General features: G+C 33.0%; 1 protein-coding gene across 5 annotated transcripts in view; it reads right to left on the reverse strand.

The window, feature by feature from the left end:
* Nucleotides 1-17,155, reverse strand: part of CEP350 (centrosomal protein 350) — a 112,041-nt gene that overhangs the window by 77,544 nt on the left and 17,342 nt on the right. For 4 of the 5 annotated variants that reach the window (XM_015586219.2, XM_015586218.2, XM_006907773.3 and 1 more), the window contains exons 6-11: nt 14,989-15,611; nt 10,684-10,797; nt 7,535-7,648; nt 4,040-4,186; nt 2,142-2,797; nt 1,238-1,359 (exon numbers count right to left, since the gene is read on the reverse strand). In XM_015586219.2, coding sequence (XP_015441705.1) covers nt 1,238-1,359; nt 2,142-2,797; nt 4,040-4,186; nt 7,535-7,648; nt 10,684-10,797; nt 14,989-15,611 — 1,776 coding nt within the window. The remainder of the gene's footprint in view (nt 1-1,237; nt 1,360-2,141; nt 2,798-4,039; nt 4,187-7,534; nt 7,649-10,683; nt 10,798-14,988; nt 15,612-17,155) is intronic. The other variant, XM_025044027.1, reaches the window with a different exon arrangement.

The following is a 17,155-nucleotide window of genomic DNA, read 5'->3' on the forward strand; positions in this document are numbered from 1 at the left end:
GTTCGGGGGGGAAAAGTTAAAAAATAAATTATTGAATAAATAATGTCTATTCACTAAGGCCAGAAAATCAAATGACTTTTAGAAAAAAAAAAAAAAAAAAAAAAAAGCCGTGCTTTTAAGCATAAAGTAACTGAAATGTGTTAAAATTATTAACAGAAATGGGGAAAGTAAGGAGAGAAAGTAGAGGTAATAGGCTAGATATCACAAGTCAAAGAATTTGATTTTAAAGGAAAGGAGAGGAACATATGCAAGGTAATAAAGTCTAGTAATAGATTTGTTTATGTTTGGTTTGTTTTTAATATTGGGTAACTTGTTGTGAGCCAGAAACAAATTCAGGGAAAAGTAAAAATTGAAGACATGAAGCCAGCAGGATATGTCTGACAACCGTAATGGGACTGCGATGAACAAGAGAGTGCATCTACCGAAAGGTGGTCGAATTCAAAAAATGTATTTATGCTTAAAATCTGAAATGTACTGACAACCCCAAACAAATCATATGAAATATTTCACTTACTGAATGGCAGTGTGGAGACTGGTTAAAGACACGGGCTTCTGGAATCAGACTCCTTAAGTTCAAATCCATCTCTACCACTAACGTTTGATGTTTGAGAAAGTTAATTAAACTCTAGGCTTCAATTACTTCTTCTGTAAAATGGGAATTACAGTGCCTAACTCAAGGAATTACAAAGATTCAATGCATGCAAAGTTCTTAGATCGGTGCCTGGAATCTAACAACTACTCAGTAAATTTTAGCTATTTTTTATCAGTATTACTATTCTCCTGGGGTATAAGTCATATGAAGAAACTATGACTAGTAATGTATACAGAAATGTCTTTTAAAAATTATTCACCACAGATACTTTAAAATATTAATTTCACTGTGATCCATTCATCCAACAAACTTTTATTGTGTGTTTAGTGCAGAGTAAGAGTGCTTCTAACTGCAGGTGATCCCCAGAAGGAACTGGCACTTACAGTGGATATTAAAGGACAGGTAAAAGTTAAACAGAATAAGGGATACAGTAAGTATAGATGTTAGGGGATATAGTAAGTATAGATGCAACCATGCCTAAGTATTCCTCAGAAGATAGTAACTATTTATTAACAATTTCTAAATAAACTTCTTTCTTGATCACACATAAAGCCAGTCAACAAAATTAATTAATTGAGCACAGACCGCTATTCTCTTAACTAAACATAAATTTCATCTTAAGCATCTTTCATTCTCCCCTTTTACCTTGCAAGAGGCTGAGGAGGTTCCGAAAGAGACATGTCACTGCTGGAAGATGCACTTGGGGGACGTTCCTGCACTTTGTTTTCTTTGTCAGATTCTCCAGATGGCTGATACCCTGGTCTGGTCTAGGAAAAAGGACATCAAATTTATCTGACTCTCATCACAAAGATATATTCAAGGAGTACAGAAGACAAATATTAAGTGGTTTCAACTTAACAAAGATCATGAAATGTAGGGGCTTTTTCCTCTCATATAAAACCAATTCAAACTTAGTTTGTCTTAAAAACAGTCATTATAATTAACAGCAAAATGACATCTGAAATCCAACAAGGGCACCTAATACTAACTTCATAATTTGAAAGAAATAATATTCTTTCTAAACCTTAGTTTTTCACCTGATAAGTAGAAATACTAATAGTATATACACCTTCTCAGGGTTGTGAGAATTCACTGAAGCTTAAGCCTTTAACATCTTTAAAACACAGTATGAGGCACATGATACACACTTAATGTTACTCTTAATATTCTTTAAAACATTAGCTATACTCATAAAATTATAACACTAAATTAGGATATTTTCTAATTTCAGCAAAGATCACAAAACTAGGCTTTTCATTATCACAATCTAACTTTATTTGCTAAGTAAACAATGAAAACTAGGCAGGGAGATAACTATTAGCAAGAATAACATGAACAGAGATCAGTAACAATCACTCTAAGATACTGAGCATTAGTTTCAGTCATATTTATCAAATTACTCTTCATATACTATAAATTTCATTATTTCAAATGCTGTCTGAGCATATACCTGAATACTAGCAACGGTTGATAATTTTTAAATAGTATAGCAAATAGACTTTTCCTCACCCTAAATTACTTCCCTTTGTATTTCTGCCACTACTATTACCTGTGTTTCCTGCGTAACATGTTGATGAGTTGGCTCTTCGAGCAAGGTCTTTTCTAGTAATAATTTGGAGTAAGTTTCCTGCAGCCGCCTAGTTGCTGACGGCTCAGAAGGAGGCACGTTTTTTACTTTAGTAAAGGCTTCTTTCTGCTTCCGGTACAGCTCCTGCAATCGTTTGTTCTTCTGCTCGGTGGCCTCCTTTTGAGCCTTCTTCTCTTCATTCTGCTTCCTCTTCCTTTCCTCCTGCTGTCTAACGATGTACTGTCGTACCTCATCTGTGTCATAGTGGCGCTTTTTAGAAATGACAGGGGGATCGTCATTAGCTGTTATTTTGTCAGGTTTTCTTTTTATTGGGCTATGACTCCTAGAAGCTTGTACTGGTGCTGATGACTTCTGATTCTGTAACTCTCCTGTCTCTTGCCTTGTAGCCTGAGCTGAAGAATCCAGTTGTAGGTCATCAAGAATTCCACGAATTTCAACAGGTAAAAAGTCCTTATTTAAGGCAGTATTTTCCTCCTGCTTATTGTCTGGAAGAGATGTAGCTAATTTCTTTATATTATTTTCAGACCGAGCTCTACTTGAATGTTCTGAGTTTCGTGGGAGATGTCTATGCGAAACATCCAACCTGGGATCAGATTCTGCTCTCCCAATATGACTCCCTGCAAAGGATGAACTGTTAGTGATGTATTAAAATTCTGTATTCATTCTTAAGATTTATTGCACTAAGGTGAAAATCAGGGAATTTCACCTTATCTTAAACTCTTATTCAAATATATAAAATCTTCTAAAAAATATCATAGAAGGAAAAAAAACCATTTTTTTAGCAGTAGAAAAAGAATTTCAATCTTTGGAAACACTATGCTTCCTTGGCATTTGGGGGAAAATGTATCTTTGAATATTTCTGAAATATAGATCTTATTATTGATGTGAATACTGAACTATTAATAGAGAATTACTATTTCTTTCTTGTGCATATTTAATGTTACTATTTCTCTCCTTCCCCAAACCTCCAAAACAGCTGATAAAAAACCCAACAATGTTAAGCTGCCACAACTCTCCAAAGAATGACATATTAAATACATACAAAAAAAAAATCATTTTATCATCTAGATATTTGTTGCTACATTAATTTTAGACTGAGAATACATGTGGGTTTATTTACAAACTAAATGAAAGCGAAGAGGAGCAAATACGAAGTATATGTTGGCTTTTATATACCAAATTATAGTTGCATTTGCATTTCTTCCTCAATTCATTCCAGAAGTTAAAATTAATTAAGGTAAATTTTGCTGCTGAAAAGGAAAGCTGGCCTGTAAGTATTTTTATTTCATTTCCCAAAATTAGTGTTCATGAAAAAGTAACTAGTTATTTCAAATAACATTCAAGACATTTCAAAAAAAGTAACAGACTTGAGGGTCAAACTGAAGAGTTGTGGATACTAGATCAAATTTGCCACCCACTGACTGAATGCCCTTGAGAAAAGTCAGTTCTCTCTCAGGACCTGTTTCCTAATCTGCCAAATAAAAAAATTCAACCTTGTGAATGTATGCCTGTGTTTGTGTATGTAGAGATGAGATAGACTGGACTTGATTTTCTTAAGGTCCCTAAGAGTCTAATAATATTGGATTATATGATGCTTTGCTATTCGCAATGACGGCTACATGTAATTAATATAACATAAACAAAAGTCTTAATAAAGATCACCATAACACGTATGTGTGGAAATTATCCATAGACAAGTCCAACAGAACATGCTTTCTTTTCTAGATACATTCACAATTATAAATCAAAGTCATAAATCATTCTCAAAAGAGTATTTTCACCCTAAGTACTTACAAAAGCAGCTTTTAATTGTTTTTCTTGATTTTAGTTGAGATAATTTAATTTAATAATTTACTTACCAGATTTAGTAGTTCTCTCTCTTCCACTTCTGTCACTTGATACTGTTCTTCGCTCTTTTTGCTCTATTTTGGGTGCAGGTCCCAGAATTTTCTTTACTAATTTTTGTCCATCTCGCCAAGAAGATGTGCTTATCAGACGGCTACTACCTAAAATATACATATATTCGTGTATACACACACACACACACATATATAGATACTGGGTTGAACTTAAAGTTTATCTCTAAGAAATATATCTACGAATAGAGGTTTTCTAATAATCTTGTGCTTATCTTATGCCAAAGTCAAAAGGTTTACAATCTACTTTTATTTTTAACCCCAAGTCCCCAAAATCAATAAACAGTTTATTTAAATCTTGATTTACCCTTATATCTCAAATAAGTGTAAAATGCTTCAAAAATTAAGTACCAAATATTAATAATGATGACTGAAACATCAACAACAGGGCACTAAATCCAACAATTTTGGCACAGAACAAAAATATGTCTTAACTATAATAAGTGTTTGGTTTACTAATACTAGCACAGTATCTAACAGAGAGTAAAATGTTTGCTGAACAAACAAATGACTTAATCTAAGCACAGAAAAAAATCTGCAGAAATATATAACTTATAACAAACAATTAACAGGGATTACCTTTGGGAGGGGATGGTGTTACATGGAATTTCACATTTTACAAATACATGCCAAAACTATACTTTTTATGCATAAAACAATGACATTCAAAAAACAAATATAAATATTTTCAATTGCCCTAATTATAAAAGTTCATAAAAATAAAAGAATGTTCCAATAAATATAGCTGTTTACAAGGAGAAAATCTTTCACTTACTATTTTCAGATTATAAAAAAATATTAAAATTAGACCATAGTTTCAAAATAGACAGTAACTTAAAAAATAACAAATGACATAACACTTTATAAAATAGAAACCAGAAAAAATAAACATGAAATAAATATGTAAGTACTGAGATGCAAAGTAGTACTTTAAATGTAATTAAATTAGAAAAATAGATTTTTACATTTATAGCTAACTAAATTAGAAAAAACATTTTTACATTCATAGTTAATTAAATTAGAAAAATAGATTTTTACATTCATAGCTAATGCTGATAAAATTACAAAAAAAGCGTTTTATTTGCTTATTGAAATGTAAATGGATATAGCTTCCTTAAAAAAAAAGTGTCAGGGACCCCAAAAGTACTCATTTACCTTTCTCAAATAATCCAAGTAATAGCATTATATTTACTAGAAATTGTTCAAAAGAAAAAAAATAAATGAAAATGTTCACTGTATCAGTTTTTATAATACCAGAAATAACCTAAACATTGAAGAAGGGTGAATAGTTAATTACAGGGTCATTTCAAATTATCTTTTATTACCCTTTCTATAAGAAATTACAAAAAAGAATGTTCTGTGAAACATGCTAAAAGAAAAAGAAAATTTTATGTATACAATGATTACAATCACATACTATTATGATTTTAAAACTATTATAAGGAAGTACACAAAATAATACTAATACTTTAAAGATAACAGTTTGTGTGTTTTCTATCTTTCGAGCTTTCTGTGATGCTATTTTATTTTATTTATAATAAAAGACATTCCATTTAGAGTTTCTTTATAGAGGACTTTTAATTTAAAAGTTTAAATCTAAGTACAGTTTTAAGGAAAACATCTCTTATAAAGAAACATGAATTATAAATGTGCGCTATTTACTTAAGAAAAATATTTTTGCATCTTGTTATTAACCTTAAACAGTCTACCTAAAACATTTAAAAGGTTTTAAGTCTATTGCTCAATTTATAAGAAACTTTATGCTCCTTAGTAAAACGAGAGAACAGGCTTCTTCTCTTCAATTTCAGCTTAATTTTCTGAATCAAAAGCAAGCAACCATGAATATACTGGGTAGTTATTTATAAATGTTGGCTTTTGAATATGCTGGGTGGTTATTTCTAAATTTGGCTTTCTGGAATAGTTTCATGCTGTCATTGGCAGAAAAACAGGACTTTCACTATAGAAAACTATTAATACAGCTTTGGCACATTTAATGATTCTCTGTCTCGGTCATTGCCACAGTGCACACATGGAAATCAGCCTACCATGAAAGTGGACAACTACAACCCGAGCTCAGTGTTATAGGAGTCCTAATGCTTCATTTCGAGCTATGCCCGACAACAGTATTACACAGTATCACATGAAAAATAGCACATCTTACTTTTTAAGGTAAGAATTAGTTTAGTTTACATTCAGATGATTCATACTTCTGTAAAATTATATTTTTTATTTGTACACAGAGTCATTCATTCTCTTTTGACATCTAGAGTGAACAATGGGTGTCACAAATTAATACCACTCTATTGCTTAGTCTATGACCAGAAAATAAGTGCCCTGTCAAAAACCAGTGCCCCTCACTCCTGCTCTTTCTTCCTGTAACACTGTACACCCCCTATTGTACATTCATCATGTTTTATTCTATGTATCTACTATTTTCCTGACAAGATTACAAGATCCAAAAGAGCAGGGACTACATGCACCCCGCTTACGACTCTAATGCCTGAGCTTAGTATATAACACAATGCCACACATATGGCGAGAGCTCTAAAATATTTACAGAATGAATGAATGTATGAATGATTGATTCAGAATGTCTCCAAACTAAGTGCCAAATTCCCAACTTTTTTCATTCTCTCTTGGCCCAAATTACTCACTGACAAGAATATGACATACTAAATAACCATTTTCAGTATAGACAAAAATCATAATTATTATTAATGCAATCATTCCTAACATTTGCATGCTTACCAGATGCCATGTTCTGTAGAGTTCTTTTAGATATTAACTATTTTAGTTCTCACAACAGCCCCATGAGAAGTACTTCTGCTTTCCCATTTCACACATGGGAAAACTGAAGGACACTAAAATTAACTCATTTAACAAAGGAACAAAGCTGTTATAAATCTGGGCAATCTGGATTGAATCAGAAATGTTGATCACTACGGAACCAGGGAATTCTCTTCTTCCCAGTGTTGATCTATTCAGAGTGCAGCCTGACTACTATTGTCATGGACTGCCATATTTTGCTTGAGCGACATTTATTCTCTATAAGAGACTTAGTGACAAGTCACAAGCAATACTTTTGTATATAAAAATTCACTACATAAAAATCATTCTCTTTAATCTGGTTAATTTCTATTTAAAATGATAGAAACAGCTTTGGAGGGAGAAAGGTGTTCAGTATCATGTGAACATGTGGTTTCATGTATAATACATATATGAAAACTGATGAAACTATATATTCTAAATAGGCATAGCTTATGCTATGTCAATTCTACCTCCATAATAATACACATACATGAGATAATACATAAAATGTACTGAATTTTCATATGTGCCAAACAATGAGAAAATCCAGTTAACAAATATTTATTTCCATGTAGATGCCATCTCAGTAATATATAACTTTAGGATACACACGATATTGAGAAAACTAACCTGTTTTGCATTCTGGACTTGATAATTGTGCTACCTTTTGGACTTTTCGTACTGGCTTGACCACTTTCTTTTCTTTACTTTTTTCAGCTGGTTTCTCTTTCATAGAGATATCATCTGAAAAGCAGAAACATGTCCAGCAAATATTATAATGATTCCTACCCACATACTCATCCTCCCCCCAGTGTGAAAAATCAGAATGAAGTATATGCCTCAAGTAGGGAGAAAGGAATCTTCAAGGAGACTATGTCTATGCGCCGTAAGCTACCAATGCCAAGTCTACTTATGGAAAGGTCCACAGATTACCCCTACCCCACTGTTAGGTTCCAATTCTCTGTTGTTGCTGCTGGGGTTTTTTTGTTTGTTTTGTTTTGTTTTTCAGGAAAACTTTAAGAAATTGACCTCTTTTTCACATCGTTTTTCTCAAACTGGAAGAAGCTGCAACAGTAATGCTTTCCGAGCCACAGCATCTCAGAGGTAAGCACTTCTTCAGATTTCAATTTCATTTAAAAATTTCTAGCTAACTGAGATATTCATGAACTTCTAGAATAAAACTTCATAAAATGCTCAATATAATATTCCTAAGTTAGGCCCTTTATGGTTATGCTAGTGAAATATGGCAAGGTCTTTCACGTATAAATTACTACTCACTAATTTTTTAAATTCCAATCTGGGGAATATATCATATATAAAAATTTGAAAATTAATCTCAATTACAGATCTGAATAAATGTACTTTAAAATACATACAGAGCTCTGCATTCTGAGCAAAGAGGAAGTAAGTATGAATCAAAGGCCCTAAGGCAAGAGCATACCAAGTGTCTAAGAACTAGCAGGCTACCAGTGTGCATAAAGTGAAGAAAGAGAGGAGCAGCAAGAACTAGGGTTAGAGACCAACTGAGGCCCAGATCATGAAGGGCTTTATAAGTCATTGTAAGAACTTCAGGTTTTACTCAAGAATGAGACGGCAAGTTTTTCTGGAAGATTCTGAGCAAAGGAGCAATATGGTCTCAATTAAATTTTAACAAGCTTGCTCTAGCAGCTGTGATGAGAATACACTCATTCCAAGAAGGGCAGAAGGAAAGACACCAATTAAAAGGCTATTAATAGCAGTAATCCAGGCAAGGTAGCTTTGACCTAGCTGGTAGTGACAGAGGTGGGTCAAGTATTTTAGATATATTTCAAGATAATATTAGACATAAGGTATGGGTCAAAAGGTCTGAGATTTGGGGCCTGAACAAGTAGGACAGATTACCTGAGATGGAGAGATTACCAGAGGAGTAGGTTTAAGGGGTGTTTAGTGATCCATTTAGTTAGTTATCTCCACTTGGGATATCTTAAGCTTGAGAAATCTATTATACATTCAAAGGGAGATGTGGAGTTAGCAGCTGGATATAACAGTCTGAGTTCAGAGGAAAAGTTTAGACCAGAGACATAAATTTGAGAACCATCAGCAACAATGAATATTTAAAGCTCTGAGACTAGATGAGCTTGCCTAGTCTGTATGTAGATAAGTAAAAAGTGATAAAAGAAAAAAAGGAGGGAAGAGAAGTGAGATAGATAGATTCAAGTAATGAGAATGGGGAATGCCAAAGTTTATAGAGAGCAGGAAGTTGATTAGGAAAAAAAACTGAAAAAGAGCAACTAGACTTGGGAGGAAAACAAAACCCTTATGGTATTTTAGATGTCAAGTGAAGAGTTTCACGGAAGAAGTGATCAATCATGTCCAATGTTGCTGAGAGATCAAGTAAAATGACAAAGAGAATTAAACATTGGATTTAGCAACGTGGAAGTCACCGATGATCTTGATAACAGCAGTTCACAGAGAAGTAGGAGCAGAAACCTAATAGAAAGGATTCATGAGTAAAAGGGAGGAGGAAAAATTGGAGACAACGAAGACAACTTTTTGTAGTTTTGCTATAAAGAGGAGATCAAGAGGGCTGTAGCTGAAGAGTCGAGCCGAAAGAGGGGTTCTTTTATGATGGCTGAGATAACAGCATGTTATCAAACAGTAGATTGACAGGCATGACCTCGTAGAGAGAGAAAGCTTGATGATGCAACAGAAAGGAAACAGGGCTAAAGTAAGTCCTTAAATACACAAGAGCAAATGGAATCTAAAACACAAGTAGATGGGTTTGGTCTTAGGTAGAAAAGTTCATATACCATAACAAGAAAGAAGGCAAACCTCTCTGACATAACGGCATTCTACTAGTCTATGATACTGTCTTATGAGATATATTTTTATTACCCCTATTTTACAGATCAGAAAAATCAAGGAAGAGAGGTTATGTAACACAGGTCATATACACAGCTAGTAAGTGGCAGAGCCTGAATGTGAATGCTTGTAAGCAGACTCAAAAATCTTTGCTCTTAACTATTACATTATACTTCCTCTCCACATGAGAAAAAAATTTCTGAATAAAATGTTCCAGTAATAATAGTAGGAAAACCAGAGGCACACTTAATGCCACAAAATTCATTAGAAGAATCTCTATGGGGCCTTACTAGAAAAATCTCAGGCTTTACAGTCAGACAGAGTTGGTTTTGAATCTTGGCTTCAATTCTGAACTACTCTATGCAACTTTGGAGTCTCCAATTCCTCAACTGTGAAAAATACAGAACACTCAGTACCCAGCATCTTGTCCAAAATCACACTAGGTGTTCAAAACATTATGAGTACGACTCTCCTATTTTTTCCAATCTTCCATGCATTCTTCATATTTCTAATTCTCCAACATTACTCCCTTCCTATAATGTTCATATTTCTTTCTGCATTTTGCTCACATGATAGTACCCTCTTATCTGCTGCTTGCCAAATTACTAACCATTTCAAAGATCTCAGAGGTCTAATAAAAGTAAACTTCACTAGACTCTGTTATATTTCTTTCAAATCAGAGAGGTCCTATCCTGAAAGGCCCTCAGTTTAAAAATAGCCTCCTTTCTGTCTCATCAGCCATGTATGCTAATTTTAATCCTGGAGCAGAATGGAGAGGCTATGAGAGCCTTCTGACTGAAACCACCACTAGTAAGTACATACACCATACAGTTAGAAAAGAAAAATATCTTTAGTTTAGTGACAATTTTATGTTTAAATATAAGTTAGATAGCATGTATGATAAAACACTCAAAAACCTTAGAAAGCTCTACTCTCACCTTCAAAGTGAAGTGCTAAGTCTCGATACAGTTCTCTACTCATGTTTTGAAATTCAGCCTCCTGCCACACTTTGCCATCGGGTGTTCGAATCTTGGTCTCTGAAGGATTGAAGCCTAATATATATCAACAATACAGAACATTCTTATCAAAGTTGCTTTATAAGTTTGTTTGTTACACTTTTTTTAAGTGAGATATAATTAACATACTATAAAATTCACTCTTTTAAAGTGTACGACTCAGTGGTATGTAGTATATTCACAAAGCTCCACAACTGTCAACACGATCTAATTCCACAGCATTTCATCACCCTGGAAAGAAACTCTGTGTACATTAGCGTGGCTCCCCACGCCACTGTCTCTATTCCCTGGCAACTGCTAATCCACTTTCTATCTTTACGGATTTGCCTATTCTGGACATTTCACATAAATAGAATCATACATGTGGACTTTTGTGTCTGGCTTCTTTCACTTAGCATAATGCTTTCAAAGTTCATCCACTGTATAACATGTATCAAAGCTTTATTCCTTTTTATTGTCAAATGAAAATCCATTGTATAGATATGCCAACATTTATTATCTACTCATCAACTGTTGGACATTTGGAGTGTTTTTATTTTTTAGCTATTATTAATAATGCTACTATAAACATTCGTGTACAAGTTTTTGTGTGGACATGTATTTGCATTTCCCTTGAGTATTTTACCTAGAAGTGGAATTGCTGGGTCATATGGTAACTCTATGTTAATTTTTTGAGGAAATGACAAACTGTTTTCTAAAGTAGACTGTACCATTTTAAATGCTCACCAGTGACGTATAAGGGTTCCAATTTCTCCATATCCTCACCAACACTTGTTATTGTCTTTCTTTTTTATTATAGTCACCCTAGTAGGTGTGAACTGGTATCTCATCATGGTTTGGATTTCTATTTTCCACATAACTAATGATTTTGAGCAGCTTAATAGACTTTCAAGACAGTAATGCATAATTAGCTACCACATAATGTGCTGATAAATATTATTTGGAAAAGGTAAGCTTCATTGAGATAAAGCAATATATACTTGTTCGAAAAGACTAGGAATGGAGAAACCCTAAATGATAAAAAATGTTAAGCATAAATTATAAATTTCAGAGTAACAAACTACCCTTCTCAAGACTAAGAGAGACTATACTGCTTCTTCTTCTTTACTCTGAAGACAGGCATTAACTGCTACCATCTGTCTGATTGTGCCTGTGGCTAACAAATGGACAAGCTGCTGCCTACATAGACAAAATGCACTCAAAGTGTGAAAAGTAGGTCTTTAAAACACACTTGCTCAATTTCTCAACAAACATTACATGTGTGCTCTTTCCTAGGAATTGTCATTCTGATTTCCTACTTCAAATTCATCACCATTTAAGAAATACACTGAACTTGGAATGTTATTTTGCAAAATAATAATAAGTACAATAACCAGAATAGTATAAAGATTTATATTTTCAGATGGCTCAACTTAACAAAAACTTGGCAGCCAATAAGTATGTGTAAAATTAAATCACTATAAAGAATAAGCCAGAATCGAAAAGTGGTAAAAGCACTTTAGAGGTATTAGATAAAAATGTACTGGTAAGTAAATTATATGTCTAATAGAAAATAATCTATTCAGCTCTTAGGTACGATAGCATAAACTTAATTTCACCTTATATTTGTGGCAAGGAGCACACGATTACGACTATATTTATATAAAGAAAAAATTTATAAACATAGTAGTGTTCAGTCTATTGCAAACTACAGTTTGTAAAAAGGAAAGTGTGGCAATTCTATGCACATCTATCGCTATCTCAACATTTCTTTTCTTCACTCCCATTCCACCTCTCTACATTCAACCCTATCATTTTTTCTCCTCTCCTCTTTAGGAAATTTTTATCTCTGTGGGAGTCTTTCTTTATGTTTGCATTTTTACTTATAAGTTAACTTTGAGAAGCTTTCAATATCTATATCAGTTTCTCTTTCTGTCTCTCAGTCTCTATTTCCATTCTTTATCTACTTTTTTACTTACTAGTTGAATTCATTAAATAGAATAAAAAGTCTACTGTGTGTACTTACATATGTCCAAGACACTGTACTAAGCTCTGAAATAAAATAAGAATGACCAATATAGGTCCTTAACCTTCATGGGCATTTACACCAGGGAAAAAAAAAAGATATCAATCAAATAAGTATAAGAAAGAATCACATAAACACTGAGTTCAGTACTTCAAAATTTAAAGCAGAATCATAAAATACTTCCTATGTCTCCTTAAAAAAATAAAGCACACAAAAACATAAAAGAAAAACCAAGTCTAGAACGAGTTTAGTACACTAACAACTGTACAAAAAGAGAAAGAAAATAAATACTCTCTGTCTCTCTCATTTGTCCGAGTATGCAAGAATTCTCTCTGGAAGGGTACTCAAATCATTAACACAAGGACCCTCCAGAAAGGGGGCCTGGTGGTTGGAGCACAACAGCTTTGCACAACACTTGTCATCTTTTGACTTGTGAACCAAGTGAATTATGTATTCGAACAAATGAAATTGTCACTTTAGCATACAGCATATAAAGATACTTTAAATTTACACTGCCAAAAGTTGCCAGAAAAACAGTTATTCGCTGTTGAAAAAAATAAATCCATTGTTCAGGACAGTTGAAATCACATTGTTGTAATTTCTCAAATGTATTAAATTAACTCCCCAAAAGTAGCATATGTATTTTATTATGAAAACAAGCACATTAAAAAATTAGTAAGTGAAAGGAATATGCAAAATCTAGTCACCAACTCAAAAAAAGTTATAGTTAAAATTTTTCCTCTGGTTCTTTAGGGTTATTTCTTTTTAACTTTGATTTTTATAAATTATTAAATAAAATATGGATTCAAATTGACCAACTTAACTTTGTCTTACTGGAATAACTGGAATTTCAGAACTTTAACTTCTAGAATGAACAAACCTTAAATACATAATCTGCATTTAATGGTCTGATATAAGTACGGCAAAAGTTTTGGATAATCACCATCAGAAACAACAAGAACACTTTGACTCCACTATTTGCTATTTACTTTGTCAACAGTGTGGACAATTACTACATGATACGAAAGTAACTAAAAGGAAATAAAAGAATTTTATTAATAATATGTTAGACCAATCATAGATAACAGTCATTATTTTCAGTACTCCTCTAAAGGAAATTGCTCACAATTTTATCACAAATTACCCAGAATAAAATGCAAATTATCCATTTTTATCTAATTCAGAATGAATATCACTAGCAAAACATAATAAACAACACAAAACTGATAATTGCTCAAACTGTATACAGTACAATTTGTTCTGCAGAAAAAAATGATAAAAGACACTTTAGGACTATAAAAAAACTACTAAAGTGGTCAGAGAAAAATTAGACTTGGTAGAAAAATACAAAACAAAGTTGACTACAGCAAAAACTGTCCTAGCTCATTAATAACTTAAAACTAAGAGAAGAAATAAATCTTGACAATATTTCGCTCTTCATACATTTATCTAGAAAAACTTGGGAAAATGCCCACAAAAGAAAAGCCACAATGACAAAAGTCTAACATAGACTAACCTGATCAATCAATTAACTCTTTATTAAAAACTTTACATGTATGACCCTGTAAAAATAATTTCAGGAACATAAAAATACAAACTCCTTAAATCTAGCATACAGAAAAACTTGAGTGGCTAAAAACAGAAATTCTCTCTGAAAAGCATTTTCTCAATGGAAATCTACCAATATCCGATTTAAATATTTGTTTTCTTAAACATGGGGAGAAAAACCCTTAGTGTCAAAATTTGAAAGTTAAAATAACAGAAATCGAATGTCAGTGCCAAAATATTCTGTAACCAAATTTTAACTGGAATTGACTGAATTATCTTTTAAATATTACTTTTGAAAAAAATTCCTAATAGCAATCCAAATACAATAGCAGAGTAAGATCAATATTCTTTCAGTTCTCTGAAAATGTACTTTTATTTCCTCTATTGTTCAACTTATTAAATGTTCATATAGTGGTTCACAAACTATCAGAATCTCCTGATGGACTTGTTAAAAATTTCAATGCTGGGCATAGACCCAGAAATTCTGGTTTAGGTCTAGTGTAGCATCCAGAAATCTGCATTTTTAACCTGCACCTTGAATTAATTTCTTATGCACTAGATGTGAGAATCACACTTTGTTCTAAAGATGATCATCTCTACTCAAGTACATCCTAGGGAGAAACGAGGACAAGGAGGCAGAAAGAAAGAGGAAGATACAAAGATTGTTTACAAACCTTTATATGCTGGAGCAGGTGGTGCTGTTGCCACTTTCCTGACTTTTGCTGTCACTGAGTTATCAACATTAACAACCATTACTGGGTGGTCAATATGACCCAGATTCTGGCCCCGACCATTTGTTTCTTCAGAGTGTTCCCACTGTTTCCTAATCCGCTCCTTGAGTTTTTCTAGTTTGACATCATGTTGTCGCCGCTTTAAGGTATCTAATCTTTGGGAAGCAGAAGTACTAGTAGAAGATGGAGAAGAGTCAGTTAGCCGTAACACTTTTGGATCAACATTATGGCCCATGTTACTGACAGCAGCCTTCAAATTGTTTTCGTTTCCTTTTGTTCTATTAGGTTTTTCTTCCTCAGTTCTCATAGAAGCTGCCATCTTAATCAAACATTCAGAATTCTGTAATGCATCAATTGCTGGTCTATCGTTTAAAAACCTAATAACAGTATCATTGATGACAGATGATTGGGAACTCTCAAAATCACAGCGGTGTACATTCCGTTCTTCTCGACTGCTTATCAACCGGTTCCCATTCTCAGGCTTTTCTTCATTGACATCCACACAATATGCATGCTTTGACTCTAAAGGGCTGGGACTTATATTGGAAGGTGTGCCATGAATTTCCCTATTATTAAAAAATAACAAGTTTTAAATAAAAAGTACAAAAAACAGACAAACTGAAACCAGTCATACAAATGGAAAACTCTAAGCTAACATTAGAGATCAAAAAAAGAAAAAACGCAGAAATTCCAATGGGTTAAAAATAATAACCATTACTAATATTAAGACTCAATGTTCACTGACCCCTCTAGCAAGTTCTCAATCATAATTTGCATATTATAAAATAAGAAAAATGCAAAAGATGTATGGAGTGATTTCTTTGAGAACCCGAGAAAATAGGATTACAATTGACTTTGAATATTCACTTGACACCTTTTACCAAAATGTTCATGAATCATGAAAACTAACCAACAAAATTATATAAGCAGACATGACAACAATTTGGACCTGCAATGTCTGAAAGAGTGGACATTAGCCATATGTGACTATTAAGCACTTGAATGTGGCTAGTCCGAATTGTGATGTGCTATAATGTAAATCACGTACTGAGTTCTAAAGATCTAAAACAACAACGATAACAAGAATGTAAAATATCTTTATGTGTATCTGACTACTAAAAATGTTTAAATTACATGTGTGTGACTCGTATTAATGGGTCTACTGTATAGAACTGATCAAGATGTTTCATGAAAAGGCATAAAACACTACCATAAAAATTCTTAAAACTATGACTCTATTACAGCATAATATGGTAATTATATCTATTATATCTATTATGAGTATATGAGTATGTACATTTTTCTAAGGAGATAGTCTATAGCTATCTCCATGACCCAGAAAACATTAGATCCTGTTCTGAGTGGATGATTATTAAACGAGATGGGGGCTGAGATCTGAGTCCTGTAACTTCTACTAGATATCAAGACTAACTGTAATTATTTTCATTATCTTAACTAGAGTGTAACAATCCAGTTTAAATGATTTGAGTCTAAAATTAACACATGTAGAAAATAAAATAAAGCATAAAAAGGTACGTTACATACCATGTCTCAATCTTAAAAAGGAAGGACAATCAAACAGGAAGGGACAGATGGAGAGAGGGAGAATTGTCACAGTCTTTCATTCACTCACTCATTAGATATTTGCTAAACACATATAAGGGTGTTCACTATACAATTCTTTGAACTCTTTTATAAACAAAAATTTTCATAATAAAATGTTGGGAAAAAATATTGATAAAATACTTAGTAAATAATAGACATTAAGATAGCACTTTGAGAATAAGATAGATTTACGGCCATAAACTAATGTAATGGACAGATAGGAAATCAAAATATAATACAATAGGAAAATGCTCTAATAGCAGAAGTTATATAGTATTATAGGAGCACAGAGGAAGGGTTAAATTGGCTAGGCGAATGGAATGGAGGTAGAAATAGATCTCACAATGTTTCACATAGAAGGTGTTAAAAAATGAGTTTGAAGTTATGAATGAAGTTGGTCAGGTGAAAGGTGTTCTATTCACAGCTATCCTATAGGTGTAGTTTTCTTTTCTTAAAAGATAGACATTTTACCCAATTTTAAATATCAGGGAGTATACTCAGCAGG

The sequence above is a fragment of the Pteropus alecto genome, unplaced genomic scaffold (assembly GCF_000325575.1).
Source record: "Pteropus alecto unplaced genomic scaffold, ASM32557v1 scaffold101, whole genome shotgun sequence".
Classification (NCBI taxonomy): Eukaryota; Metazoa; Chordata; class Mammalia; order Chiroptera; family Pteropodidae; genus Pteropus; species Pteropus alecto.